Source organism: Sus scrofa, chromosome 8 (assembly GCF_054392235.1).
Source record: "Sus scrofa isolate SSC_HxYL_T2T_F1_AM1 chromosome 8, Sscrofa_HxYL_maternal_Yorkshire_Landrace_v2.0, whole genome shotgun sequence".
NCBI lineage: Eukaryota > Metazoa > Chordata > Mammalia > Artiodactyla > Suidae > Sus > Sus scrofa.
Window position 1 is genome coordinate 124419123 of NC_139390.1, and position 27544 is coordinate 124446666.

The 27544-nt window shown below is 41.3% G+C and overlaps 1 protein-coding gene across 4 annotated transcripts; it reads left to right on the plus strand.

The window, feature by feature from the left end:
• The first annotated feature begins 829 nt into the window (after window positions 1-829).
• On the plus strand, window positions 830-26107 carry BDH2 (3-hydroxybutyrate dehydrogenase 2). Of its 4 annotated transcripts, none has more exons than XM_084973299.1 (11): window positions 830-943; window positions 2431-2591; window positions 4165-4244; window positions 4740-4818; window positions 7397-7493; window positions 9668-9776; window positions 12964-13024; window positions 15481-15594; window positions 20967-21025; window positions 21874-21966; window positions 24234-26107. In XM_084973299.1, the coding sequence occupies exons 3-11, from the start codon at window positions 4173-4175 to the stop codon at window positions 24285-24287; spliced, it is 738 nt and encodes a 245-aa protein (XP_084829425.1). In that variant the 5' UTR covers window positions 830-943; window positions 2431-2591; window positions 4165-4172; the 3' UTR covers window positions 24288-26107. The 4 variants fall into 4 exon arrangements, with proteins under 4 accessions (XP_084829425.1, XP_003357106.1, XP_013844819.1 ...); XM_003357058.5 differs by having other exon boundaries at window positions 830-882; XM_013989365.3 differs by lacking the exon at window positions 2431-2591.
• Window positions 26108-27544: the final 1437 nt, after the last annotated feature.

Consider the following 27544-nt stretch of genomic DNA (forward strand, 5'->3'; position numbering starts at 1 on the left):
TGGCCAGCTCTAGCAGCAAAGAAGGCTAGGAATTTGAGAGTTTTTTTTCCCAGGCTTTACAAAATAAAAGGCAGGGTAGAGAGAGGTGGGTGGGTGCTGAGTGAGCCTACTTAAATAGCACATGCACAAAAGAGCCTGAACAATCACTGGGCTCAATTACACACTTGATGAAGTATGAGTTACTAAGCCTCATAGAGAAGGTTCACATGATCCAGTTCGTCCTTTTCATTCTGATATTTCTTGTTCTCTTAGAGTCAAACTTGATTTTTTTGCCCTTACTCAACAGGTACTTTGAAGTTTCCTAGATATACCCCACATGGTACACCCAGGATGCCTGCATTCTGCCACTAAATGTGTATTAGTGTCAGACTGTGTATGACAAAATAACCATATCTTAAAAACACAAGAGGATTTTTGTTTCCGTCCCTCAAAACAATCCAGGTCAAGGGCCAGGAAGAAAAGCTCCAGTACCTTCGATGACCCAGATTCTTTCTGTTTTGTTGCTAACTTCCACATGAAATGTCTGGCTCGTCCAATCGTGAATGTCCCCAGAGCTGCATATAGTCATTGCAAATAAAAGAGAAGGGTTTAGGTAAATTTGGTGAAGAAAATGATTTCCACATTCTAAGAGAGCAATAAGATGCTTTTCCACTTTTCACTAAGTACTTGGAGTTAACAGTTCTACCTTAGCCCCACTAGATGGCAGCATATAACATATAAAGTATGTGCATGTGCATGCCCTTTTCTAAAAACTGGAGCAGTCTTAACTACAAATCCCAGGATGCATTATTGGGTACATGACTTCCTTCTGCACAAAGGTCTTAAGTTTGTAGTGCGCAGTGCAGTGTGATTTGGAGGACGCCATCACTTTGCCGCTCTAAAGTAAGATATTTATGTTTTAAGTGAAACTTGGAACTGGGAAAAGAAGAGGTTTAATTGTCAGGTATCTATTACTTTGTTCTGCGCATTATCTCTTTCAAGATAATTTTAGTAAGAATCAGGATAGGGATGGGTTTTTAACAGGTTTGAAACTCAGAGTTGCCAAAGAAGAGAGGATTTTATAGTGTCTGTAAATGGGGGTTTTTTTCCTGGCTAATGAAGATAGAGTTTCTGAAAACTCTGTTTGTGTCTCTGCTAATCAAAAATTAACACCTTGGGAGTTACGGTCAAGGTGCAACAGAAACGAATCCGACTAAGAACCATAAGGTTGCAGGTTCGATCCCTGGCCTCAATCAGTGGGTTAAGGATCCGGCATTGCTATGAGCTGTGGTGTAGTCAGTTTGGATCTGGGATTGCTGTGGCTGTGGTATAGGCTGGTGGCTGTAGCTCTGATTCATCCCCTAGCCTGAGAACCTCCATATGTCACAGGTGCGGCCCTAAAAAAGCAAAAAAATAAAAAAATTTAAAAAAAATAACACTTTGATTCCAAAATTTAGAGTAAGAAGTCTATCTTGTCTGGTTTTCACATTGTATTTACTGAAAGTTTCCTCATCTCACCAAATGATTGCACTCGTTTTTTCAAGTAAATCCATTTTAGTGTGATTCTGCAGTTTTATCTAGTAGTAAGGCTTTGGCTCCAAAATCTGGTCCCAGAAAGACAGAGAGGACAGCTAGGGGGAGGTTTTCAGAGTGAGTAAAAGGACTGCTCTTTGCTTCAGCAGTTGTTTAGTAAGTGCTTCTCAGGGTGTCAAAGATTCCCAGGGAAACCTTTGGCATTTGCCTCCACAGTGCCATGGGCCAAAAGTCACTAATAACAGTAGCGTAAAATAACTTTTTAATACAACATACTCAAGATTGGGGGAGGGAAGATTAATGGGGGGGGGTGTCTCTTACTTCCTAAGTTATTGAATACATTTCTCAATGCTTACCCTGTTTTAAGTGAAAATGTATAGCTCGTATATGGGAAAAAAAAAAAAAGTAAAAATTCATTTCATCAGAGTAGGTCAGGCACTGTGAAAGACCAGCTTCCCCGTCAACACAAGAACATCGGTGAAGTCGTAAACTCGTCGCTGGAGTCAGTTCCTGGGACGCATTGTTAGTCCGGGGCCCTCTGAGAAGCTGACTCCAAGACAGAGTTAAACACGCCTGGGTTTTATTAGGGGAAATGTGGGGTGAGAGAAAATGAGGGAACCAGATAAGGCTCGGAGCGCCGATGAACCACGAGGGCAGTGGGCCGGCAAAGGAAGGAGCGTGGGACGCCGGGCTGGGCTGATGGGCGCATCCTGCGGGGTCCTGCAGTTTCTGGGAGGGTCCATGAGGCCGGCGGGAGGGACTCGGTGTGTCCCAGAAATAGGTCTGGCTTAGTATTGAGGCCGCTCTCCGACACCAACTGGAAATGACCAGGGGGAAGTAGCCTCGGCACAAACTCAGCGATGGGTTTGAGAGCGCAGCGCCGGCCTCCTGGTCGGTTACCGGGTCCCTGTTCTACAGGCTCCTGGTGCCGCGTGGGGTTTAGAGAGTTCCGCTGGGTGTGCGAGGACCGCAAGAGGAACACCAGGACCGCAGGTCTTCTCGCTCGAACCCACAATCAAGAGGCCTCAGTATGAATTCACAGCCGTGAAACTCTGGGCAAAACACATTATCTCTTTGAGGTTAGTGCGCTGGTGACCAAGCCCTGTGTCATCTCTTAAACACGTCCCCCCTCCACCCCTGCTCTCCATACTTGCTGTTTCTCCACCAATCTCTGCGCTACTGAAGCCCAGAGCTTGGAAGGAAACCTCCCTGCTCACACCTGCTGGCTCCGTCCCTAGACTGTTCTCCACGTGAGCTTTCTAGAATGTACACCTGATCGTGTCATGCTCTTTCCATAAATCCTTTCGTGCCCATTGCACAGAGGAGTAACTAGCTCTCAGCCTGGAGAGCTTGAAAGCCAGAGCACACTGGGTAGGGCAAAGTCAAGTTTGGCGAAAGAGAGCAGAGAGATAAGTTCAAAAGATGTGACTGAATCACAAGAGCCATCCAGGCAAGGCTGCTAGCTACCTGTACTTTATCAGGCAGGTAACTGAGCAGACTGTGGAGGTTATTTTGTACATGAACAAAACTCCTACTCTTAGCCTCTGCTGCCAGAGCTGACCAATGAACATAGGCTGGAATTTCTAAGAAGGGCTTCCTTCTTCAATAGAAAGGCGAGGCCTCCGCAAGACTTTTGGCCTTTGCTCCTTTCCTTCTTTTTGCCTGGAACACAGATCTGATTGGACATAGCAGCCATTTTCTGCCTCGGTGTGTGGTCAGAGACACACTAAGAACCAAAGGGTGAGAGAAGGGACCTGGTTCCTTGCAGACAGCCTCATTTGACCATCATTTGACTCTTCACTTTTCCTCGTCACTAGCCATTCCTCTCACCCTGAATCTACAATCCAAATGCTGGCCAAATATCTCCTGCACATCACATTTCCCCCATGTCAGAATTTCTCAGTCCTCGCTTTAAAAATTACTGATTGTGTCTGTTGAAGTGTTCCTACCGAATGCTTAAACTTTAAAGAAGATCAACAGTGTTGGCGAGTGGAATGTTCACACAGCAAGAGTCAGGAGGCCTGAGTTTAGTTTCTGGCTCGGCTGGTTGACCAGTCCTGTACCGTGGGCAATTCACATCAGTTCTCTCATCTGTAAAATGGGGGCATTGGACATGGTCTGACTTTCCAACTCTTTTTTTTTTTTTTTAATGATTTTCTGAGGACAACTGTGAAATCTTCCCAAGGGTTATGAAAAAACACAGACAATTAATAGTGCAAACCCCAACAGAAGTTTCCAAGAGAAGACGGAAGCAGCAGCCCCAGACAGTCAGGACACATCGGGGCACGACCGTGTATCAGTGTGTGCAGGAATGGAGTCCCTCTAGGGCGGAAGGAAGGACTCCACTCCTGCTCTCTCGGCACCAGAGGCTGTCCTCTTGGGGAACTGAAGGAGTCTAACAGGGGATTAGAGGCTGATGTCTGTCTGTCACCAGTTAGCCCTACAGTGGGTTTTTCATAGCAAAGCTAAGCACTGAAAGAAGGCATTCTCGGAGAATGATGGGAATATTCTCAAGTGGTGGAAATATTTGTACAGCAGTACTGTCTTTGGGTTCTTAAAGGAGGGCATTGAACTCGTCCTTCTAGATGTTACTGCACACGGCCATGCCTACAGTAAAAGCCATTAATAACACACCTTCGTGTTAAACCACAGGTTCAATTATGGGTCGACTTGATGGGAAGGTCATCATCCTGACAGCCGCTGCTCAGGGGATCGGCCGGGCAGCTGCCTTGGTAAGTTATCTCCTGTTATTTTCTTGCTAACTTTTGAGGTATTGAATTGTGTGGACAGATTCCATGGTCATTTAATCCGCTCTTTTTTTTTTTTTTTTCTTTTGTGCGTCTGTTGTCTTAAGTTGAAAAAAGAAGGTAGCGACTCCTGACCCCACATAGATGAAGGAATGAATATACTTGACATGCTTATTAGGCGACATCACTAATCAACTTGGACTCTGAGAAACTTACCTCTCTGCCTCAGTTTCTCTGCACCATAATACATTTACTGCAGGGGTCCTACAGGAGTGCACAGCTTTCTGAAATTATGTCCATTCAGATATAGAACTCCAGAGTTATGAGACTATCAATTTACTTGAAAATTTGAGATTCCACGTATTTTATAAGGGAAACGGCAATGAAAATAAGATAAGAGGGAAAGGCTAAATGACTTTCAGTCATGAGAGTGGTTTAACCAAGTAAACAAAGGATTTATTTGTGCATTGTGTCTACCAGGCTTTTGCAAGAGAAGGTGCCAAAGTCATAGCCACAGATATCAATGAGTCCAAACTTCAGGAACTGGAAAACTACCCAGGTAAGCAACTCAACAGCTTGAACCTGCGATTCAGAGTCTACAAGGGATTATAAAGTGTTAGTAGTACTGACATGTTGAAAAAAAATTCCTTAGCTGTTCAATTCTACTGGCCCGATTCTACAAACCTACAGACAAGTCTGTATAATGCAATGTATAAACAAAATTTTCAAGATATATACTTAAAATTTTTATTTATCCAACATGTTGAAGGGTTCAGTAGCTAATTACAAAATCCTCTGTGAATATTTCAGTCTTTTTTTAGGGCTACACCTGAGGTATATGGACGTTCCCAGGCTAGGGGCTGAATTGGAGCTGTAGCTGCCGACCTAAGTCATAGCCACAGCAATGCAATGTCCGAGTTGAATTTGCGACCTATGGTACAGCTTGCAGCAATGCCAGATCCTTAACCCATCCTTAACCCATCATGGCCAGGGATCGTACCCTGCACCCTCATGGATACTAGTTGTGTTCTTAACCTGCTGAGCCACAATGTGAATTCCTATTTAACAGTCTTTATGTTAACTTTTGATGACAACTTTTCACCTCTGTGTCTTGCACCCCCGTTCAGGGCAGCCCTGTCCAAGAGAAACATGATGTAAGCCACAGGCATAATTTTAAATTTACTAGTAAAATTTACACTTAAATTTTTCATTTAAAAAGTGAACAGAGGAAAGTTCCCATGTGGTACAGCGGGTTAAGGATCCATCATTGCTGCAGCTACGGCTCAGGTCGCAACTTGGACAGGGTTCAGTTCCTAGTCAGGGAACTTCCACATGCTCAGGTGTAGCAAAATAAATCAGTCAATAAATAAACCAAGAGTGTTCCCTGGTGGCTCAGCAGGTTAAGATCTGGCATTGTCACTGCTATGATATGGGTTTGATTCGTGGTATAGGAATTTCTGCATGCCACAGGCTCAACCAAAAATAAACAAATAAGTAAACAGAAGCAGGTGAAAATTAAATCTAAAAATATATTTTATTTAACTCAATATATTTGAACTATTATAAGTGTAATGTACTCCCTATAAAATTATTAATGGGATATTTTACACTTTTTATACTAAATCTTCAAAATCCATGTGTATTTTACATTTCACTACTTGTTTCAACTCAGACCAGCTGCATTTCAAGTGCTTAATAGCCACGTGTGGCTGGTGGCTACCATATTGGAAACAGCTCAGCCTTAACATTCTATATCATAACCAGAAACCCAAAGAAACAACGCAAATTATTTTGGTGTGTATTACCCCTTACCACACCACACTAAACCTAAATCCAATATCAAAGGCAATTTACTCTGAAAGAAATCAAAACAGAGAATTCATCTGGAAGTTGACTGTTTCGACAAAATAGACGTTTCTGTGATCAAACACAAATTAGTTCACTGACCTAGTTATCTATATTAGGCTATACTGAATTTTAATTCCAACAAATCAGTATAAAGTTGTTAGACTAGAAAAGCACAAAGGAAAACGAGTCTTTCTGAAATTCAATTTCAGTCTTCCCTTTATTTATAATCTTTTCACGAACTTTTCTTTCTATATCTAAAAGAATAATAAAATAAACCATATATATATATATATTTTAAAAAACATTAAAATAATGACTGCTGTTTCATTAAAGAATGTCCAGGTGTTTTTTAGCAGCTAGCATGGTGTGTCTCTCTCAGACCCTATGGTAGATCTCTCATGTCTGGCTTTCAAGTGTTTCACCCCTTCTTCTGCCTTTTTATATCTCCTTCTTGCAGTTTAGTCCAGAAATAAGGGATAATACCCTTGGCCAACAGAGTCATTTCAAAAAAAAAAAATCATAGAATTTTTTTTTCTTTTTTTTTTCTTTTTTTTTTTTTTTTTTTTTGTATTTTTAGGGCTGCACCTGCAGCATATGGAAGTTCCCAGGTTAGGGGTTGAATCAGAGCTACAGTTGCTGGCCACAGCCACAGCCACAGCCACAGCAACGCCACTTCTGAGCCACATCTGTGACCTACACCACAGCTCATAGCACACCAGATCCTTGACCCACTGAGAGAGGCCAGGGATCAAACCGGCATCCTCATGGATACCAGTCAAATTTGTTACTGCTGAGGCATGATGAGAACTCCCTAAAAAATTACAGAATTAACATTAAGGTCAAGTTCACAAATTGAAACAATCCCTTATTCTCCATTCCTGCCCTTCCCCTTCACATAGATGGTTCACCATTGCTGTAGCACTGACTTGACCTCTGGGGGAAAGAATGGGCTAAAGTGAGCCAGCTCTCAGCTATTACTGCTTGCTTACTGAGAAGCATCTGGTATAGATCATTCATACCTCACTATGAAGTTCTTACTCAGAAAAGACCTTTATCATTCATTTTAAAGAATGGAGACAAAGGGAGGGAGAATGAGGAGGTCAAAATAAGATGGACTTCAAGATTTTTCCTGAGAGTCTTAATATTCTGGAAACCTGCTAATGATCAGCAATCCTGCAAAGCCTAACTGGACGGATATTGCCATCTTCACACCTCGAAACAGCCAAATCTTCAAGGTTAAACATTCTTTATAGGTATAGGCAAATTGTGTTCTTTGTTTTATTCTTCAGGTATTCAAACTCGGGTCCTTGATGTCACAAAGAAGAAACAAATTGATGAGTTCGCCAATGACATTGAGAGGCTTGATGTTCTCTTTAATGTTGCTGGGTAATTCATAACTTTTTAATTTCATTCTCCTTACAGAAAGTTTCCCATAACTTTTATCAAAAGAATTTGAGAATATGGCAAAATTACTCATTGTGAACCATTATATAGTCCTTGGGAAATAGCTAGATTTTAAACAGAATTTTTATTACAAGTAAGATTCAGCAAGTAGGACAGTCATAGACATTGACATAAGCTTGAAGCAGTTAAGGTCACTCAGGCAGCCAGTACTAATGAGCAGCTAGTGCTCTTCTCAAGGCTGGGAACAGGCTCCTGCCAATGGCCTGGTCATTGATGTTCCACCAGGACTTAGAAAATAATGTGGCAAACTTTTCCAGTAGAGCGTCTTTAAAATACTACTTAACCAGAGTATATTTACCAGAAGCCAAGTACTCCGCTTAGGGAAATGGAAATGTTCCCAATTTTTTGGCACATTCTATCAAGTTCTTTATACCTCCCAACTCAAGTGTTTCCGATTGGGACAGTCAATCCCAGCAAAAGAAGTTTCATGTTGTACCTTTATACACAGCACCAAAGAAAATGCCTTAATTGAACTTATTAGGGTGGTACCAAGCTTGCTGAATCATGCATAAATGATGAAAGCCTGAAACTGGAGTCATTACATGTAGATACAGGAAGTGCTAGTACCCAATGTCCCTTCTCAGGCACAACCGTTGCTGTGAGTACATAGGAACGCAGCAGATACCCTTCAAACTCCACTTTTCTTATATAGTGTTCCATTTACAATGCTGCATAGAAAAATCCCCAGCCTCCTAATAATATTTTTGTGATTCTTCCCAATCATGACTCAGAGTCAAAAAAAAAAAAAAAAAAAAAAAAACTTAGTCTGTCTATCATTTATCATATATTGCAAAGTATGGAAATTAAATTAAAGCAACAATTTATGTTGATCTATTTTATAAGTAACCTGCTCATCCCTTTTAGGGGAATATACCCAAAGCTGTGAAAAAATCAACTAGCAAAATTAGTTTTGGAGCATCTATTATATTTTCAGCAGCATGAGAGATTCAGAGTTATAATATGTGGTTCTTTCTGTCATTCAGTTGAACTGGAAATGCACTGGCGCATGGTGTATTTTGCTATTGCAACCAACAATATTTTATAATAAATTATAAACCTTTGATCCAGGGTCAGTGAACTCAATTAGGACTCCAATGTTTAGAAAGCTTTAGGAAATGTGACTTAAAAAAAGAGTGAAGCTTATTTTAAAGGTTTTGCTTTGTTCTGCTTTGTTTACTCAGTATGCTAGAAATGTTCAGTATGGGTATTACTTTGCTATCCTGAGATTTTGAGACACTTGTTTTCCTTGCAGTTTTCATTTCCCTTGAGAATGTTAAATCTGTGCCACCTGAGGGCACTGTTGCTCTTGAAATAGGAGTCAAGACAGTTCCTGTTCTCATTTGTGCATGTTTAATGGTATTGATGTTTCCTATGCAGTTGGTGTAGATTTTCTTATATTTGGTGACTCCAAACTCCTGCTTCTTTTAAAAGAAGTATGTTGGGAGTTCCCATCATGGCTCAGTGGTTAATGAATCCGACTAGGAACCATGAGGTTGCGGGTTCAATCCCTGGCCTTGCTCAGTGGGTTAAGGATCTGGTGTTGCCTTGAGCTCTGGTGTAGGTTGCAGACGCGGCTCAGATCCCGTGTTGCTGTGGCTCTGGCGTAGGCTGGTGGCTACAGCTCTGATTCGACCCCTAGCCTGGGGACTTCCATATGCCGCAGGAGCGGCTCGAGAAATGGCAAAAGAAAAAAAAAAAATTAAAAAAAGAAGGATGTTGGAGTTCCCACTGTGGTGCAATGGGTTGATGGTCTGACTTGTCTCTGTGGCATTGCCACTTTGTTCCCCAGCCTGGGAATTTGCATAAGCCACAGGTATGGCCATAAAAGGAAAATTAAAATGAATAAAATAAAGTAAAAAAGTTAAGTAAAGGAAAATAAGTAAAATAAAATAAAGATGTTGTCTTCAAATAAACTAAAGTATGTTGTTGGGATACTTCCTCATCTAATGTACTAAGTGATATTATGCTTAAATTAACAATCTTGGTAAGGGAAGGGGCTACAGTCTAAGCCAATAAATGATAATAAAAAGGATAAAGGAATAGAGTAGAAATGTTTTTAAATGATTGTTTTCCCCATTGTCTAATCATTCTTCCAGTTTCGTCCATCACGGAACCATCCTGGACTGTGAGGAGAAAGACTGGGACTTCTCAATGAATCTCAACGTCCGCAGCATGTACCTGATGATCAAGGCATTTCTTCCTAAAGTAAGAGGACCGCCCCCGCTGGAATATGCAGCACTGGAGAAGTAGGTCTGCGTGGCAGACATCTAGGGAGCATCCCCACGTGTGCTGAAGGGTGATAAGAGCTAACATGACGAACCTGTATTGAACATTTATACCAAGGCATTTAATAGAAATTAACTCATTTACTTTTCCCCTTTATTCATCCCAGGAGTGTTGAGCACCACGCGCCAGGCTGCATTCCAGGCGCAGGAGGCACATCACAGAACTGGGCAGATGTCCTTCCCATAAGGGATAAGGGAGGTCCTATGTTTGAGAGGGTGGAATAGGATAATACATAATCAAATAAACAGAGTGTGTGGTATGGTTATAGGCATTGTGAATTAAAAAGAAGCTCAGATATCAGTGAGGTCCAGGAACTCCTCACTGATCAGGTGAAATTTTCACAGGGATCCCAGTGAAGCGAGGGAGCTGAGCATTCAGGTATCTGGAAAGAGGGTTCCAGGGATTGGGACAGTAAGAAGGCATGTGGGACCAAAGAAATCCAATGAGGAAGGTACTACTTTATCGCAGCCACTGTGCAGAAGGATGAAACTAGGAAGTTAGGTAACTTGCCTGAGGTCGTGTAGCTAGCAACTAGCTGGAGCCAGGATTTGAACCCTGGAAGCTGGGCTCCTTCTTGATTTCAGTGTCTTGGCACACACTCTCAAGGTGAATGTACCCCATTGCTTTTCTGTACCCTGAGTATTCTCCTTGCACTCCTATTTCCAGCTCAGCCACAGAGGTACCAGAGAGGTGAGATATCATATGCTAAGGAAAGAGTGTTCCTTGTGAATCTGCTACCCTTAAATTTGCCAGCCTTCACACAATTTGTCATTTTTCATTTCATTTTACAAATAAGTATTAAGTGCCTCTTGATAGAAAGCACCATGCTACGTGTTCTGGAGGAGGGGGATATAAGTATGAAAAACATTGGAGTGCCCGTTGTGGCTCCGTGGGTTAAGGACCCAATGTAGTCTCTGTGAGAATGTGGGTTCAATCCCTGGCCTCGACCAGTCAGTGAAAGGATCAAGCATTGCCTCAAGCTTTGGTATAGGTCATAGATGTGGCTCGGATCCAGTGTTCTCATGGCTCTGGTGTAGACTGCAGCTGCAGCTTTGATCCAACCCATAGCCTGGGAATTTCCATATGCCACAGGTGCAGCCATTAAAAAAAAAAAATTAAATATGAAAAGCATTGACTTCAAATGAGCTTATAAGCCAGTCGTAGCAGACAATGAACAAGACTGACTTTTGTAGAGAACCAGGTCAGTTCAAGGTTGTAAGCTGCACTCTAATGAAATGCAGAAGAGCCATCTGACTCTTCCTTCCCAGCTGGATTAGGTGACCGACCGATGATACTGAATGCTGCCCAACCTGGGGCAGGAGAAGAGCTGTTTGATGGCAAAGCAGGGCTGATACTTTGCTCTGGACCTTCAGCCTGATGTCAGAGGGTGCAGATGAATGTTGAAAGGAAAATTAGAGAATTGACTTAGTAACAAAGGCATTTCTCAGTCTGCTTGTTTAGCACCTAGAAGGAATTTTTGAATTGGCCTATTGAATGTTGAGCTGGCAAATTCTTTAAAAAGATAAATTGTCCCCCCCTTTTTTTTTTCCTATTTGGAGTTCATGAAATCTGTTGTTCGGAACGTAAATGTATTTTTTTAAGACTAACCTTTAGCGTGGGATATGAGGAAGAGCAGTAAAAGAGGAAAGCTTAGGTCAGATGGGTAAGACTGTTGCCTGTGCATGAGATATATGTAAAACTGAATGCTTGACAAGGATCAGGTAAGGAAGTAGTTATGGGGTATTGTGGAGCTGAAATTTAAACTTGTTAAGTGTTAACTTTTAAAATATCAAACACTAGCTTGCAAATTAGTGAGTTTGCCTATGATTTAAAGCACCGTAACAGTAATCCATGTAAGCCAATGACACTCATTTGTTAAAAAAAAAAAAAAAAAATCCCAAGAGATATTAATGACTGGAACAGGGAATCAAAAGGAGTCAGTGCCACACTTGCTAAAGTGACCGTAACCAACCTGACCTCGGATTTTGGAATCTGGCAGCAGAGGGCCTTTGGCGCAGCCCCAGCTCTGCCCCTAATTCACCCCATGACCTGGGAGATGGCACTTGTGCTTTCTCAGCATTCATTGCTTCTATTCAAAATTAGGGTGATAGATGACACAATCCCTTCCAGCTCTGGCTATGTTCACAAACCATGACACACATATACCAGGTTAGAACTTTCCAGGGGAAGCCAGGATTTGGAAACTAGGCACATTGGAAAGGTCAGGTGGTCAAAACTGAGGAACACTTTTAGGAAATTTTTGTTCATGGATGAGCATACAGAAAACCATCCCAAGACTGGAAAAGCAGTCAAAAGGCAAAGAACAAATTTAAAGGTACTGTGAAAAGAGGAAAATGCAGAATCCAACGTCCACCAGAAGAAATTAGTTACAACAAGGATTTAGGGAGGTCTTGGCTACTTGGGGGCGTTTTCCTCCTTTGCTGTTATCTTAAAGAGTCTCTTGCACATAGAGGTGCTTAGCAAACATTTGTTGGATGAATAAATGAATCTAAGTTGTCAGTCCAGCTGGAGGTCACTTCTGTGGCTTGAGCTACTGCTGTGGTGCGGGTTCCATCCCTGACCCAGACACCTCCACATGCTGTGTGCGTGGCCAAGAAAACCCAGCCTCTCCCCCCGCTTCTCTGTAACAGTCTGCGCTGTTGCTGGATGCAGGTTATATCAGCCACTCCAATCAGACTGGCAACTCTATATGTCAGAGACTGAGTTGTTTATCTTTGAATCTCCTGAACCTAGCACTGTACCTGACCACAGGAGTCATTCAACAAATACGTGTTGACTGAAGTAAGAATTTTCCAGCATCAGTGATGTTAACATTGATTAGCATTTCGTTTAGCTCAGAGCTCCTTCTTTGGTCTTTCTGATGCTCTTGTGCCACAGAAAGGCGGTGACCCCCAGGGATGTGCACAAGCCATCAATTCCCAGCAGTGACTGGGTGAGACGGTTCAGACTGCTTAACAGTGTTTCATGTTAATAGCTAATAAAATGTTTCTGCAAACCGTAAGTAAATGCACATCTTTTGAAGAGGTAGTGTCTTTAGCCTGCCAAATAACATCCTCGTGTGTGTGTGTTTGTTTTGTTTTGACAGATGCTTGCTCAGAAATCTGGCAACATTATCAACATGTCCTCTGTGGCTTCCAGCATCAAAGGTAGGTCTCTGTTCCTCTGGGAATTATGCTGTACGTACTCACACTCCTTCGGGAGCTGGGGGTTTGGAAAACAGGCATAGCCGACATCATGTAACCCACTCATAACTTCAAAACTGCTTTTTAAAAATTGGTAATGGAGTTCCCGTCATGACTCAGCAGTAACGAACCCAACTAGTATCCATGAGGATGGTCGCGGGTTTGAGCCCTGCGGTAGAGGTTGCAGACGCGGCTCAGATCTCACGTTGCTGCGGCTGTGGTGTAGGCCAGCAGCAGCGGCAGCTTTGATTTGACCCCTAGCCTGGGAACTTCCATATGCTGCGGATGCAGCCCTGTAAAAAAAAGACAAAAAAAATAAAAATTGGCGTTAAGTTCTTTAACTACCAACCCTTTTGCCTTAGAGCAAAAGGGTTATAAAGTTAAATAGAAGTTATTTGCTTTGCCCTGCTTTTTATTCCTTCTGATAGATACAGAAATGAAGACCAAAGTAGAGAAGAAAACACTTATCCATTGACTTAATCAAAAAAGATGTATTGAACACCCATTAGGTGTCCCTGACCCCAAAGAATTGAGGACCAAAAGAGGGGAGGGTCAGGCAAATGCACACCTACACTGTGACAGGATGAGAACAGCTTCGTGCGAAGTGCTGCCGCAGTACCTGCAATGTTGTAACTCTGCCTGTGGATTGGATTTGTTTGTTTGTTTGTTTGTTTTAGGACCTTACCTGTGGCATATGGGAGCTCCCAGGCTAGGGGTCGAATCAGAGCTGTAGCCACCGGCCTACGCCAGAGCCACAGCAACGCGGGATCGGAGCTGCGTCTGCAAACTACACCACAGCTCAGGGCAACACCGGATCGTTAACCCACTGAGCAAGGGCAGGGATCGAACCTGCAACCTGTGGTTCCTAGTCGGATTTGTTAACCACTGCGCCATGACAGAAACTCCCAGTAGCCAGATTCTTAACCCACTAAGCTGGCCAGAGATTGAACTCACACGCTCATGGATATTAGTCAGATTCTTAACCCAGTGAGCCACAACGGGAACTCACCTTTTTTTGGATTTTTTTTGTTTGTTTGCCTGTGAATTGGAGAGTGCTTCACAAATACATTTGATCCAGTCCTATGTAAGAAGTCAAGTTGAAGGGCCAGATGGCAGTGCAGAAATGGAGATGGTGGATGGTGGCAGTTTGGAACAGATGGGTTTTTGAGTTTGAAATGAAGTAGCTACTGCTGAGATAACATCCCTTCTCTTAGCAAGGGTACCCGTGGTAAGTCCACCCTGGAGAAGAATGCAAAGAGATGCCTATGCCTCTGGGTTTGTTTGGGTTGTGTTTTGTTTTGCCCTGCTTTACCGTAATTTTCTTTTGGAATATGCTAAGGGTTCTACCCACTGGCGATGAAAAACTAAGTTCACTCCTGTCACTTAAATGCAGCATCTCAGGAGTTCCCGTCATGGTGCAGTGGTTAACGAATCCAACTAGGAACCATGAGGTTGCGGGTTCGATCTCTGGCCTTGCTCAATGGGCTAAGGATGCGGTGTTGCCATGAGCTGTGGTATAGGTTGCAGACGCAGCTCAGATCCCGCATTGCTGTGACTCTGGTGTAGGCTGGCAGCTACAGCTCCAATTAGACTTCTAGCCTGGGAACTCCATATGCCTTGGGAGCAGCCCTAGAAAAGGCAAAAAGACAAAAAAAAAAAAAAAAAATTAAAAATTAAAAATAAACGCAGCATCTCAAACCTGAAGTCTCAACTTAATTGTGTCAATAATGACATTATTTTCCCGGGTTCAGAAATTAGTCTTATTAAGGGCAATGAAATCCTGAAATCAATGTTTAAAAACGATGGAGTATGAGGAAGCATGACAGTAGTTACTCAGGATGCTTTTTCTTTCCTTTATTTTTTTTTTTGTTTTTTGGTTTGTGGTTTTTTTTGGGGGGGGGTTGGCTTTTTGTTTTTTTGTTTTGTTTTGTTTTTTGGGTTTTTTTTTTGCTTTTTAGGGCTGCACCCACAGCATATGGAGGTTCCCAGGCTAGGGTTTGATTCGGGAGCTGTAGCCACCAACCTATGCCACAGCAACACAGGATCCAAGCCACATCTTCGACCTACACCACAGCTCACGGCACACCAGATTCTTGACCCACTGAGCGAGGCCAGGGATTGAACCTACAACCTGCTGGTTCCTAGTCGGATTCATTTCTGCTGCACCATGACGGGAACTCCTCCTCCTTTCCCTTTTTTTTTTTTTTTTTTTTTTTGGCTGCACCCATGACATGTGGAAGTCTCCAGGCCAGGGATCAAACCTGCACCATAGCAGCAACCCAAGCCACAGCAGTGACAATGCCAGGTCCTTAGCCTACTGCGCCACCAGGGAACTCCACGGGGATAATCATTTGTGTTCCTTCCTAAAGGAGACTATGTTTTTTACTCCTTCAACTGTTGAACTTTCCCTTCATTCTCAGGAGTTGTGAACAGGTGTGTGTACAGTGCAACCAAGGCAGCTGTAATTGGCCTCACAAAGTCCGTGGCTGCAGACTTCATCCAGCAAGGCATTCGGTGCAACTGTGTGTGTCCAGGTGAGTTCATCACTGCCGGGCTGTGAAATTGTCCTTTCTGACATCCCAGCTGCCACTGTAAAAGGTGTCTATATGAGCTTGTTTACCACCTGTATTGTCACGGGGAAAAGTTCAAAAGAAAAATAGTCTGGCTTATAACCATCCAAGGGTAAGTTGGAAAAGAGATCCTAAGAAATGAGGAATAACTTGCAGATGTGTTTTAAAAAAATTTTTTTTTCCAACGGAGTAAATCTGAAGCTTTAGTTGGCTTTATTCAACAATTCATGAGTCAGGCAGCATCCCACCTAGCACCATGGATGCTCCAAGAAGAGGTAACACAATGGAAGGTGTTTCGAGAAAGGAGGGCAGGGCAGGCAAAAGGAGGGCGTTTGCAAAAGAAAATAACAGGTTATTCTGGGACAGGACATCTTTTTTATGGGGAGGGGACTGTGCCAGTTTTACCATACATATTGCTGCTTCTTCCTCCTCTAGGGGGATAGAGAAGGAGCCAAGGGGCCCCATTACCTCATTGGTGCTGACCAGAAAGTTCCAGACTGGGTGATTCCTTTTCTGGTGAAGGTCGATTCTGCAGTTACGTTAGGCACTAAATCCGGGTGTGACAGCATGGGCTTCAGCACAAATGATGCCATTTTGGTTTAACAGACGCAAAAGGTTTAAATGCTACTTGGGTGTTTGGGGCAATTCCAAACCCTGTGGTTAAGAGGCCTAACTGGCCAGGGCTTGGTGTTTTGGAAGCAGGCCTGGGATGACCTTGTCAGGGGAAAGATGAAAAGGAGACCGTTCTCACGGGACAGTAGGAAGAAAGAGGGGGCTCTGGAACATAGGGAGCCACCGAGTCATGTAAATCACCTGGAGCCCCTATAAATAAAAAGGAGAGATTAACACCTTCCCTTGTGCTATAAAAAGGGGGTCCACAAACTATGGCCTGCCTTCCAGATCTGGCCCACTTCCTGTTTTGTAAACACAGTTTTACTGGAGCATATGCAGCTTGCTTTTGTATTGGCTAAGTCTGCTTTCCTGCTGCAGTCCAAATGGTTCTCAAAGCTGAAAACATTTCCATTCTTGCTTTCAACCAAAAAGCATGCTGGCCCCTCTTATAAAGGAAAAGAGAATAGCTGAATTTATATTAGTAGAAAGGACATTCAATTTATCCAAACAGAAGTATTCAATAACTTATTTCTTAGGAATAATGTCTCATTTTCTTAATACCTGTAGGGTGTCTATTAAATAGATATGCCCTTTCACCTGTTTCAACCAATCCAAAATGAACACAGGCATGCCTTGGAGATACTTCCAGCTGGGTTACAGACCACCACAGCAAAGCAAATACTGTAATAAAGCTATACTCACATGAATTTTTTGGTTTCCCCATGCATACTATGTTGCATACATGAATTTTTTGGTTTCCCCATGCAAAATTATGTTGCAATAGCATTAGCATGCAGTAGCATTATGTCTAAAAAAACACATATTAGTGTGCAGTAGCATTATGTCTAAAAAAAACAATGTGCATACCTTAACTTAAACATACTTTATTGCTGAAAAATGCCAACCATCACCTGAGCCTTCAGTAAGTCATAATCTTTTTGCAGCAGTAACATCAAAAATCGCTTTCACAGATCATCATAACAAATATAATGAACAAGTTCAAAATATTGCAAGAATTACCAAATGTGACACAGAGACACAAAGGGAGCAAATGCTATTGGAGAAATGGTACTGATAGATTTGCTCAACACAGGGTTGCTTCAAACCTTCAATTTGTAAAAAAAATATATATATATACAGGATCTGTGTAACACAGTAAAACAAAGTCTGCCTGTACAGGGTGCCTAGGAAGAATTTTCAACTTCCTCTCTTAAAAGAAATTCAGTATTGCATCTCCAGAATCATGGTTTCTCTTAGTAGTTCACAACTGGTATTGGGGGGTAGGGGGTCGGTGAGGGGAAGCATTTCACCGTTACCCGTGGGACCCTTTCAAACCTGAGGGGCATCCCAGAATTGGGAGAAGAAGCTGCTGGGGGACAAACACTGTGTGTAGCTTGGAGATTCTGATGTAATCCATCATAGTCTCTTCTCAGGTGAAAACCCTGACTTATTGGTTAAAAGGGGGGAACTACTGAATAACCTTCAAGCTACAGAATTTCCTTGATTGAGGTGTTCCACTTAATTTTTCTTGGACTGGAAAGGTAAACAAAGGTAACACTAAGAAAGAAGGAGATACAGGAGGGACAGTTGCATCGGGTTTTAACATACACACCAGTGATGCCTGAGTCAAAGCTATTCTTGGGGCCATTTATCCAGTGGAATAAATGGCACGATGATTTGGAAAATGTGGTTGTTTTAAAACTGGACTTTTCAGAAGATTGGAAAGTATATAATCACACTCTCTGGAACAAGGAACCAGCTGTGACTCACTAAGCTAGTCACAGAAGAAAATGTGACAAGGGATGAGTATGTCAGGGGTGGTGCTGATGGTATGGTCACAACCCTTCAACTCCAGACTGGTATGGACAGTGACACGGTGTGTTAGTCTATGCCTTGTCACAGCAGAGTCAGATGACAGAGGAATTAAGTGGGAGGCACAGGCTTTCTCTACAGTGTTCATGTAATACTGGCTGTAGGTAAGATGTGCTGTGCATTTGACTCAGTGGGAGGAATCTGTTAAAGATTTAAGGATTTTTTTTTTCTTTGCTTTTTAGGGCCACATTTGCGGCATATGGAAGTTCCCAGGCTAGGGGTTGAATCCAAGGTGCAGCTGCTAACCTACTTCACAGTTGCAGCAACATGGGATCCGAGCCTCGTCCGCAACCTACACCACAGCTCACAGTTACACCAGATCCTTAACCCACTGAGCGAGGCCAGGGATCAAACCCTTGTCCTCGTGGATGTTAGCCAGGTTCATTACCGCTGATCCACAAAGGAAACTCCAAAGATTTAAGGATTTTTGAGGAGAACGTAAAGTGAAAGCTTAGGTGACTTGAGCACACCCTTTTTTTTTTTTTAAGTTTATTGAAGTATAGTTAATTTACAAGGTTGTGATAATTTCTGCTATACAACAAAGTGATCAGTTATACATATACGCACGTTCCATAGATGATCACAGAATATTGAGTAGAGTTTTCTGTGCTATACAGTAAGCCCCCGTTGGCCAATCATTCCATATACCTCCGTGTGCATATTGCCAGTCCCAAACCCCCAGTCCATCCATCCATGCCCACCTGTCCCTTTTGGTAACTATAAGTTTTGCGGAGTCGGTGTGTCTGTTTCTACTCCAAATAAGTTCATTTGTATCCTTTTTTTAGATTCCACATATAAATGATACTTGATGTTTGTCTTTCACTGTCTAACTTCACCTAGTATGACAATTTCTAGGTCCATTCATGTTGCTGCAAATGGCATCATTTCATTCCTTTTATCGCAGAGGATTGTTCCATTGTATATATGCACCACATCTTCCTTGTCCACTCTGCTGCCGATGGACTTTAGGTTACTTCCACGTCTTGGCTATTGCAAATAGTGCTGCAGTGAACATTGGGGGGTGTGTATCTTTTTGAATTATGGTTTTCTCCAGGTAGATGCATGCCCAGGAGTAGGATTGTTGGATCATATGGTAGTTCTGTTTTTAGTTTTTTGAGAAACCTTCATACTGTTTTCCATAGTGGTTGCACCAATGTACCTTCCCACCAGCAGTGTAAGAAGGTTCCCTTTTCTCCTCACCTTCTCCAGCATTTGTTGTTTATAGACTTTTTGACGATGGCCATTCTGGCTGGTGTCAGGTGATACTCCGTAGTAGTTTTGGTTTGTGTTTTTCTAGTTATTAGTGACATTGAGCATCTTTTCATGTGTTTTTTGGCCATCCATGCCCTTGGTAGAATTGCGGACTTTAGGAGGCTACTAATGAGGGAAGTAGGAAAATATCATGGGAAACCAGATACAAAGGAATTTTTGTTATGTGGTTTAAGAAATTTTATCAACAACAACAGAAAAAGAAACTTCATCAAGACTATTGCCTGCAGTACCATGGAGGGTACAAAATGTTCCTGATGAAGCTGGGGACATAGCCAAGGCAACTGCCACCAGGGTGTTGATAGTGCCGCCCACTTACAGTGAAACATGAGAGCAAAGACACAAGTTAAGGAAAAGGCTTTTCAACAAAAAGGGGCCAAGATTTGCAGATTTTGAAGATTCCCAGCCTCTCTAGAGAAATGGCAAATGATAATAAGAGAGAGTTCTCATTGTGGCTCAGTGGTAACAAACCCAGCTAGTAACCATGAAGATTCGGGTTCGATCCCTAGCCTCAATCAGTGGGTTAAGGATCCAGCGTTGCTGTGGCTGTGGTGTAGTTTGCAGATGTGGCTTGGATCCCGTGTTGCTGCAGCTGTGGGCTAGGCCGTCAGCTGCAGCTATGACTGGACCCCTAGCTTGGGAACTTTCATATGCTGCACATGTGGCCCTAAAAAAATTTTTTTTTTTAAAAGGCTAAAAATAAAATTAAATGGTTTCTGAGCAAACAGCAAATCTATGGCACACCCAAGAGCAAGGTCTAAGGATGGAGCTGAGGGTGTGACTGTGAAATCATTTGTTATGACCTTGGAAAAGATCGTGTGGTCTCCTGGAGTACTGTCAGCCAGAAGAAGGGCCCTCTAAAGAGAGCTTACAGATGACCTAAGTGAACAAAAATGTCTGGCCATTTGCTCTATAGGAAGGTGAACTAGGTGGGATTTTAAAAAATTTAGTGTCGTTCTTATTTTTCCTTTTCTAAAGTAAAATAATTTTAAGTTATATCTTTTGATAAGAAACATGAAACAATTAAATTTGAAACCAATGAAAATAGGTAAGATAATGAGGAAAATTTAGAGCCACCTAAATTATTGAGGACTGTGACAGGCAGTGAGTTGTCCCTGAAGACCCCCAGAGGGAACTTGACAGGGAAGAGTGGTTTTGAGAGCCTTAAACCCGTCTGGTCTGGGTGCTTGTACTGGTAAAGAACATCCATGATTTTAGCCACATCTCGGGGTTGTTATGAAGATCAACAGGTAATACCTATAAAAGTGCTTAAGATCCATACAGTATCATGTCAGTGTAATGTGACTAAACTGTGTTCTTGGAAATGCTGGCTGCTTCGCCCAGAGTCCCGGACTGGTGCCACAAAGAATTGGAGAATGTGTTTTTAAAAATCATGGATGTTACTAAAGAAGTTATAAGCCTATTAAATAAAAGGGCAGACAGGTAGAGATGAAATTGTCCTTCTAAGTGATGGAGAAGGATTTCACTGATTATTGTCTTGTATTGAATTGAAAGTTTAAAGTGTAATAGTCCATTTCTTTTTCAGTCTAAGTTACCAAGCTGAATGCTTCCCTTTGATTTAGGTACCGTTGATACCCCCTCTCTGCAAGAAAGAATACAAGCTAGACCAAATCCTGAAGAGGTATGTCTACTATTTTAATCTTCTACTTTAAAGACCTGCCCTTTCCTGACCCAGAGTAGACAGATTGGTAGAGACAGAAAGTGGAAGGGTGGTTGCCAGAGGCTGGGGGAGAGGAGATGGGAGTTATTATTTAATGGGTAAAGAGTTTCTGTTTTGCAAGATGGAAAGAGCTCTGGAGATTTGTTGCATAATAGTGTGAATATACTTAACACTACTGAACTGGACACTTAAAAATAGTCAGGATGGTAAATTTTGTTATGTATGTATTTATCACATTTTCAAAAAATATAAAAATTCCCTCTTTTTTTTTTTTTTTTTTTTTTTTTTTTTTTTAGGACTGCACCTGTGGCATATGGAAGTTCCCAGGCTAGGCGTCGAATTGGAGCTACAGCTGCCAGCCTACACCACAGCCACACCACCAGCAGATCCACATCTATAATCTACACCACAGCTCACAGCAACGCCAGATCCTTAACCCACTGAGCGAGGCCAGGGATCAAATCTGCATCCTCGTGGATACTAGTCGGGTTTGTTTCTGCTGAGCCATAACAGGAACTCCGAAAAATGCCCTCTTCTTTAATATTAGCTTTCTGATCTGTCACAGTGTCTGTAATGTTTAGAAAAACAGAAATAGTTTGAATAGCTAGGAAGTCACCAGAGTCGTACTTGGTCCACAATTAATGTTTTTAACAATACTCTCCTGTGTCCTATATCATTTATGATTAACCAGGGCAGCAAGCCAATGGTACCTTTGTAGATTCCTCTTGCCTTTGACCTCCCGAAGGAGTTGCAGGTGAGTTCATACCTCAGTTCACATCACTGATGTCTGGTATGGTTTCTGGTTACAGGCACTGAGCGATTTTCTAAAGAGACAGAAAACAGGAAGATTTGCAACCGCAGAAGAAGTAGCCCTGCTCTGCGTGTACTTGGCCTCTGATGAAGTAAGCACTGTTCTTCCCAGGGAGTTCATTATCCTCAATCACATTTGACCACAATGTGCTCATCAAAATAATGTGATTTTAGGGCATATGGATGCTGGGATGGTGTGTTTATACTGCAGGGATAAATTCTGATTTAATTTGCTCAAAGAAAAGCCACTTTGATCTGAGCCAGCAACTCTTTCTCATTCAGCTTCCTGTGTCACTAAATCTGATAGCAAATGAAGTGGTAGAGGATGGAAAAAAATTAAATTGCTTGATTTTATAACTGCTTTCCAAAATTACAGTTTGGGAAAGCATAATGCAATATAAATCAAGTGATCTTCCCAAATGATGAGAGCTTCAGGTGAAATGAAGGCAGGGTTAATTGTGAAATGAAGGCAGAGGTGTAATTGTGTCCAGGAGACACAGAATTAGCATCTGATGTTTTCATTTTTACTGGTGACTTATTTAGAAGAATCCCACTACCTCTTTTTTTTTTTTCCCTACAAATTCCTACCTGTTTATCATCCTATATGGAAGTTCTTCATTCTCTTTCCACTTTGCATCTATTTAGTAATCAGTTTTTGTTTAATGGCTGCTGTGTATTTTTAAATGGCATAGGGCTGTGAAAACAGAAGCTATAAGGTATGGAGTACAAGGACATCCCCTGTTTTATGCTTTTGAATAGTACATGACCAGGGAACTATGAGAGAAAAGACAGAGGAAAGGGGAGTCGGGGTGAGTGCGGAGGTGTATTATTGATCAGTCAGTCAGCTCTTCTTTACTGTGACTTGGAGTACAGCAGGTGGTTGGTGACGGGGACAAATACAGAGGTTGCAATATGCTAATAACAGAACAGTTACTTCTGAGAACTCTTAGCAACAGTTGTCCACAGCTGAGAAAATTGCTAGATAGATTATGATGAAGAGAGTACCTTGACGTTTTGATGTCTCTGAATCTGTATCTTCCGAAGAGCTCTTTTGCTTTGTGGGTACTGCTGATAAGCTAAGTTGCCCTTGTTTTGCCAGAGCTTAGGTTGCCAAGTATTTGGGCATGTTCTAGCTTGGAATATGCAACAAAAGGACCTTTGTCCTTTTAGAAAGGTCCAGAAGAGTCCATATGTAAAACAGAAAGCTTGCCTTTTAAAAAAAACTTGGGGGATTCGGAGTGGTTGCTTGGTAGAGTAACTAACCTTGTTTACCTACTTTAGATGATCAGCTGTCATATAATGAACTTTAAAACACTCTTTACTCCTATATGATGTCTTTCCTTCCTGCCTCTGCCATTGTTTCAGACATCAGGTGAATTTAAAACTAAGAACATCAATTTGAGTCCTCATTATCCATATTTAAATTAAAACATTTTTAATTCTCTACCACAAGAATCACTTCAGCTTCTATGGAAAAAAAAAAAAAAACCTTATTTTTTAACTCCTTTAGTTTTGTACAGATTTGGATGTCTGAAACTAGTATAGAATATTTTTTGGTTAGTAGATTATTATAATTATTATTCATACAAACTTTTTTTTTTTTTCTTTTTAGGGCCACATCCACGGCATATGTAGTTTCCCAGGATAGGGGTTGAATCGGAGCTACAAATGCCGGCCTGCAGCACAGCCACAGCCACGCCGATCCAAGCCATGTCTGCGACCTAAACTCACGGCAACACCGGATCCTTAACCCACTGATCGAGGCCAGGAATCGAACCCGCAACCTCATGGTTCCTAGTCGGATTCGTTTCTGCTGTGCCACGATGGGAACTCCTATTCCTTTAAACTTTAAAAACACATTTAATGTGCTTAATAAGTTCCTGGAATTACCCATGTTTATTGATTAACTAAATGTACATTTTTTTTTAATTCTGTTTGGTAATTGTTGTGACCACTTTCGCACGCTTGATTATGCCAAAAGTTATTACTGGCACACAACTCAACTAGCTTACAATACTTTTGAGTTTCAAAACAAAAACGTACTATTTTAGCCTATACTTTATCCAAGTTTGGGGAACGGCAATATATCATAAGATTTCTTAATTTTCTGATTCTGAGTCTAAACACCCTCAGAATGTGACATGTGTTCAGCCACTAGCCAGAGACCAGTTAGCACCAGATCCCGAGAAAAATCAGCACTTTTAACTCATCGGAAATCTAATTATATTTTCCTGATTTCTCTTTGTTAAGTGCATTTTCCTGGTACTATGAAAATAAATTGATGAGCTATCTCAGTCAGGAAGACTGAAGGAACACACATCTGGTTAATCGTTCTTTCTTTTTGTGTTTATCACTGCAGTCTGCCTACGTAACAGGTAATCCTGTTGTCATTGATGGAGGCTGGAGCTTGTGATTTCAGGATCTCCTTGCCTGGGAAGGCAGTCACTTCCTGTCCACAGTGAACCGGTTATGAAGAACAGTCACCCATCCTCTCTGCTATCAATGGCATATTAATGAAAACAAGACCTTTTTGAGGATGTCGTTGCTCAGAGAATTCTGATTCTTTAAATATATTACTCTCTTTCTAATCTCTTCGGAAATCATTGTATCTACAATCTAGGTGGGATAATGAACTTACTGCAAAAAGAATATTTTAAAAATAAATTTCAATTTGTAAGCATATACAATTAAGATGTGAATATGAAGAAAAAAGGAATTTTTTAAAGTATTCTTTTTTTAGTGATTTTTATTTTTTCCATTGTAGTTTGTTTACAGTGTTCTATCAGTTTTCTACTGTACAGCAAAGTGACCCAGTCGCACACACACACACACACACACACACACATATATATGTATATATATATATATACATTCTTTTTCTCACATTATCCTCCATCATGTTCCATCATAAGTACCTAGATATAGTTCCCTGTGCTATACAGCAGGATCTCATTGCTTATCCACTCTAAATGCAATAGTTTGCATCTTTTAACCCCAGACTCTCAGTGCATCCCACTCCCTCCTCCTCCCCCTCAGCAACCACAAGTCTGTTCTCCAACTCCATGAGTTTCTTTTCTGTGGGAAGGTTCATTTGTGCGGTATATTACATTCCAGCTAGTTTCCAATACTCAAATATTTTTGTACAATTTTGCATTGGTATGTATGTGGATACTAATTTTTAAATTTTACACCACTATAAATGAACACCAGGAGTTCCCACTGTGCAGCAGGTTAAGGATCCCACATTGTCTCTGTGACAGTGTGGGTTCAGTCTTCAGCCTGGCCCAGTGGGTTAAGGATGTAACCTTGCTGCAGCATAGGTCACAGCTGTGGTTTGGATTCAATCCCTGGCCCAGAAACTTCCATATGTCATGGGTGTGGTCATAAAAAAATAATAATAATAATAATAAAAATAGGAGTTCCCATTATGGCTCAGGGGGTCAAGAACTCAACTAGTATCCATGACAATTCAGATTTAATCCCTGGCCTCGCTCAATGGGTTAAGAATCCAGTGTTGCCATGTAGGTCAAGGATGCAGCTCAGATCTGACATTGCTGTGGCTGTGGTATAGGCTGGTGGCTGAAGCTGAGATTGGACCCCTAGCTTGGGAACTTCCATATGCTTTTGGTGCAGCCCTAAAAAAGACATTCGAATAATAATAACTTTTTTAAAAAATGAACACCCAAGGCAGGAAGGTGCTTGGTTTCAATAACTTACATTAAAAGGAATTTAGATTCAGAACTATTGTTGATCTGTTATATAAAAGAAATATAATCATCAGATGTTTATACTTAATGTATGTCATCACTTATAACCAAGTACTATTTTGTTAGTCTAAAAAATCTGTATTAAAATAAGCAATATTTGACATGGGCATAATAAACATAGTTAACTAAACTGCAGTATTGTCAGTTTGAGAGATACTTTACAGACTAAGTATAGATTTCTTCATCAAATTCCAAGATAACAGGCAAGAGAACATGAAATTTAGAAATAATCTCTGGATAAGTAAACAGAAATGAATTATATAACAAGAAACAAGAGTTTCAATAAAAACTTTAAATTCATAGATGATAATTCTAGACTCAGAATCAGAAAATTATCTATAACAGATTACTAGGGAGAAGGTTTTTCTTTTTGTTTTAGGGTTTTATGTTTGCTTTTTCTTTGTTGTTACCTCAAAAGACCAAGTGACTTAATGCACATATAGATAATAAATGAGCAGTTCCTCAATCTTTTGTTTTCAAACTGTATTTAATATTAACAAGGAAGATTTTGAAATGGACAGTGAAAGGCTAACATTTTATGTATGAGGAAGAACATGCATTTGATGAAGACGAGTCAAAACTGAAAGCAAAGGACATTTTGACTAGCATTCCTAAAGAGTTCATTGATTATGATTTGCTTTAGGGTTCTGGACCAGATATTCCACTACTGGATCACCTATAGTTTGGTTTTTTACCTAGACTCCACATCATCCACTTTGTCTTGGATTTTAGTTTTTTGCTTTGTGAAATTAGGGAACTGGGCCAAATGATTGGGTTTCTTTTGATGTATCAATCAACATGCTATAACTTCTTATCAAGTGAAGTAATACAACACTGAAGCTTTTAAGTATTTTATGAAGTACTTACATGCATATGTGAACGATGAAAAAATGAATTCTAAATAAGCATGTGATGGATACTGCAAAATGGATTCTAACAATAGCAAATGTTTCCTCAGAGTTAGTTCTTTCAGAGAGAACTCTAAACTATAAAACATTATAAATGATAAAAGCAAAGTAAAGCTAGCCAAAAGTTCCTTGTTCTCCAAAGTTGTGTTAATCAAATCGGGTGATGTATCATGAAGATCATATGACTGAAAGATAAGGAAAAATACAGTTCATTCCTGCGGGAAGAGGAAGCTGGATGTCACTAGAAACTTCTACAAGCTTTAGGAGAGGAAGTGTTCTGTTTAGAAAAATAATCATTTTAGGCGCTCTGAAGAAGTTCATCCATTCTCTCCTAAAGGAGGACCTGAGAGAGAAGGAGTGGGTTTTGTCTAGTGGAAACATTTATGTGACATTGTCCGTCTTGCCTGAAAAACGGTGATTAAAATTGGCACTTGGTTAAAGGGTGAAAAACAGGTAAGACAATTTTTATTTCTTAAAGGAAATGAAAATTACCCCCGAAAGGGCGCACGCGCATATACACACATTTAGTTAAAGGGGGGAGGAAGGATTATAAAGGAACGGAAGACAAGGTAATGGAAAGGAGAACGAAATGCAAAAGAATCAAACTGCTGATGAACAGGTGAAAACCTAAACCCATACAGCAAGAAGGGCAAGTGCTAAAGAAGCGATAAAAGGGAGTTCCCATCGTGGCTCAGTGGTCCGACTAGGAACCATGAGGTGACAGGTTCGATCCCTGGCCTTGCTCAGTGGGTTAAGGATCCGTGTTGCCCTGAGCTGTGGTGTAGGTTGCAGACCCGTGTGGCTGTGGCTGTGGCTGTGGTGTAGGCTGAGGCCACAGCTCCGATTGGACCCCTAGCCTGGGAAGCTCCATATGCCGCGGGAGGAGCCCTAAAAAAGACAAAAAAAAAAAAAAATTAAAAAAAAAAAAAGGGAGAAGGACAAACAAGTCTTTTATCCCACTTAGTCGTTCACTAGTAGAGAGAATCTCGTCTTCC

Coding starts and splice junctions, on each gene's coding strand:
- BDH2 (XM_084973299.1), top strand. CDS start 4,173: ATGGGTCGACTTGATGGGAAGGTCATCATCCTGACAGCCGCTGCTCAG. Junction 9,777..12,963: donor TCAAGGCATTTCTTCCTAAA/GTAAGAGGACCG, acceptor TTGTTTTGACAG/ATGCTTGCTCAGAAATCTGG. Junction 15,595..20,966: donor GTGCAACTGTGTGTGTCCAG/GTGAGTTCATCA, acceptor CCTTTGATTTAG/GTACCGTTGATACCCCCTCT.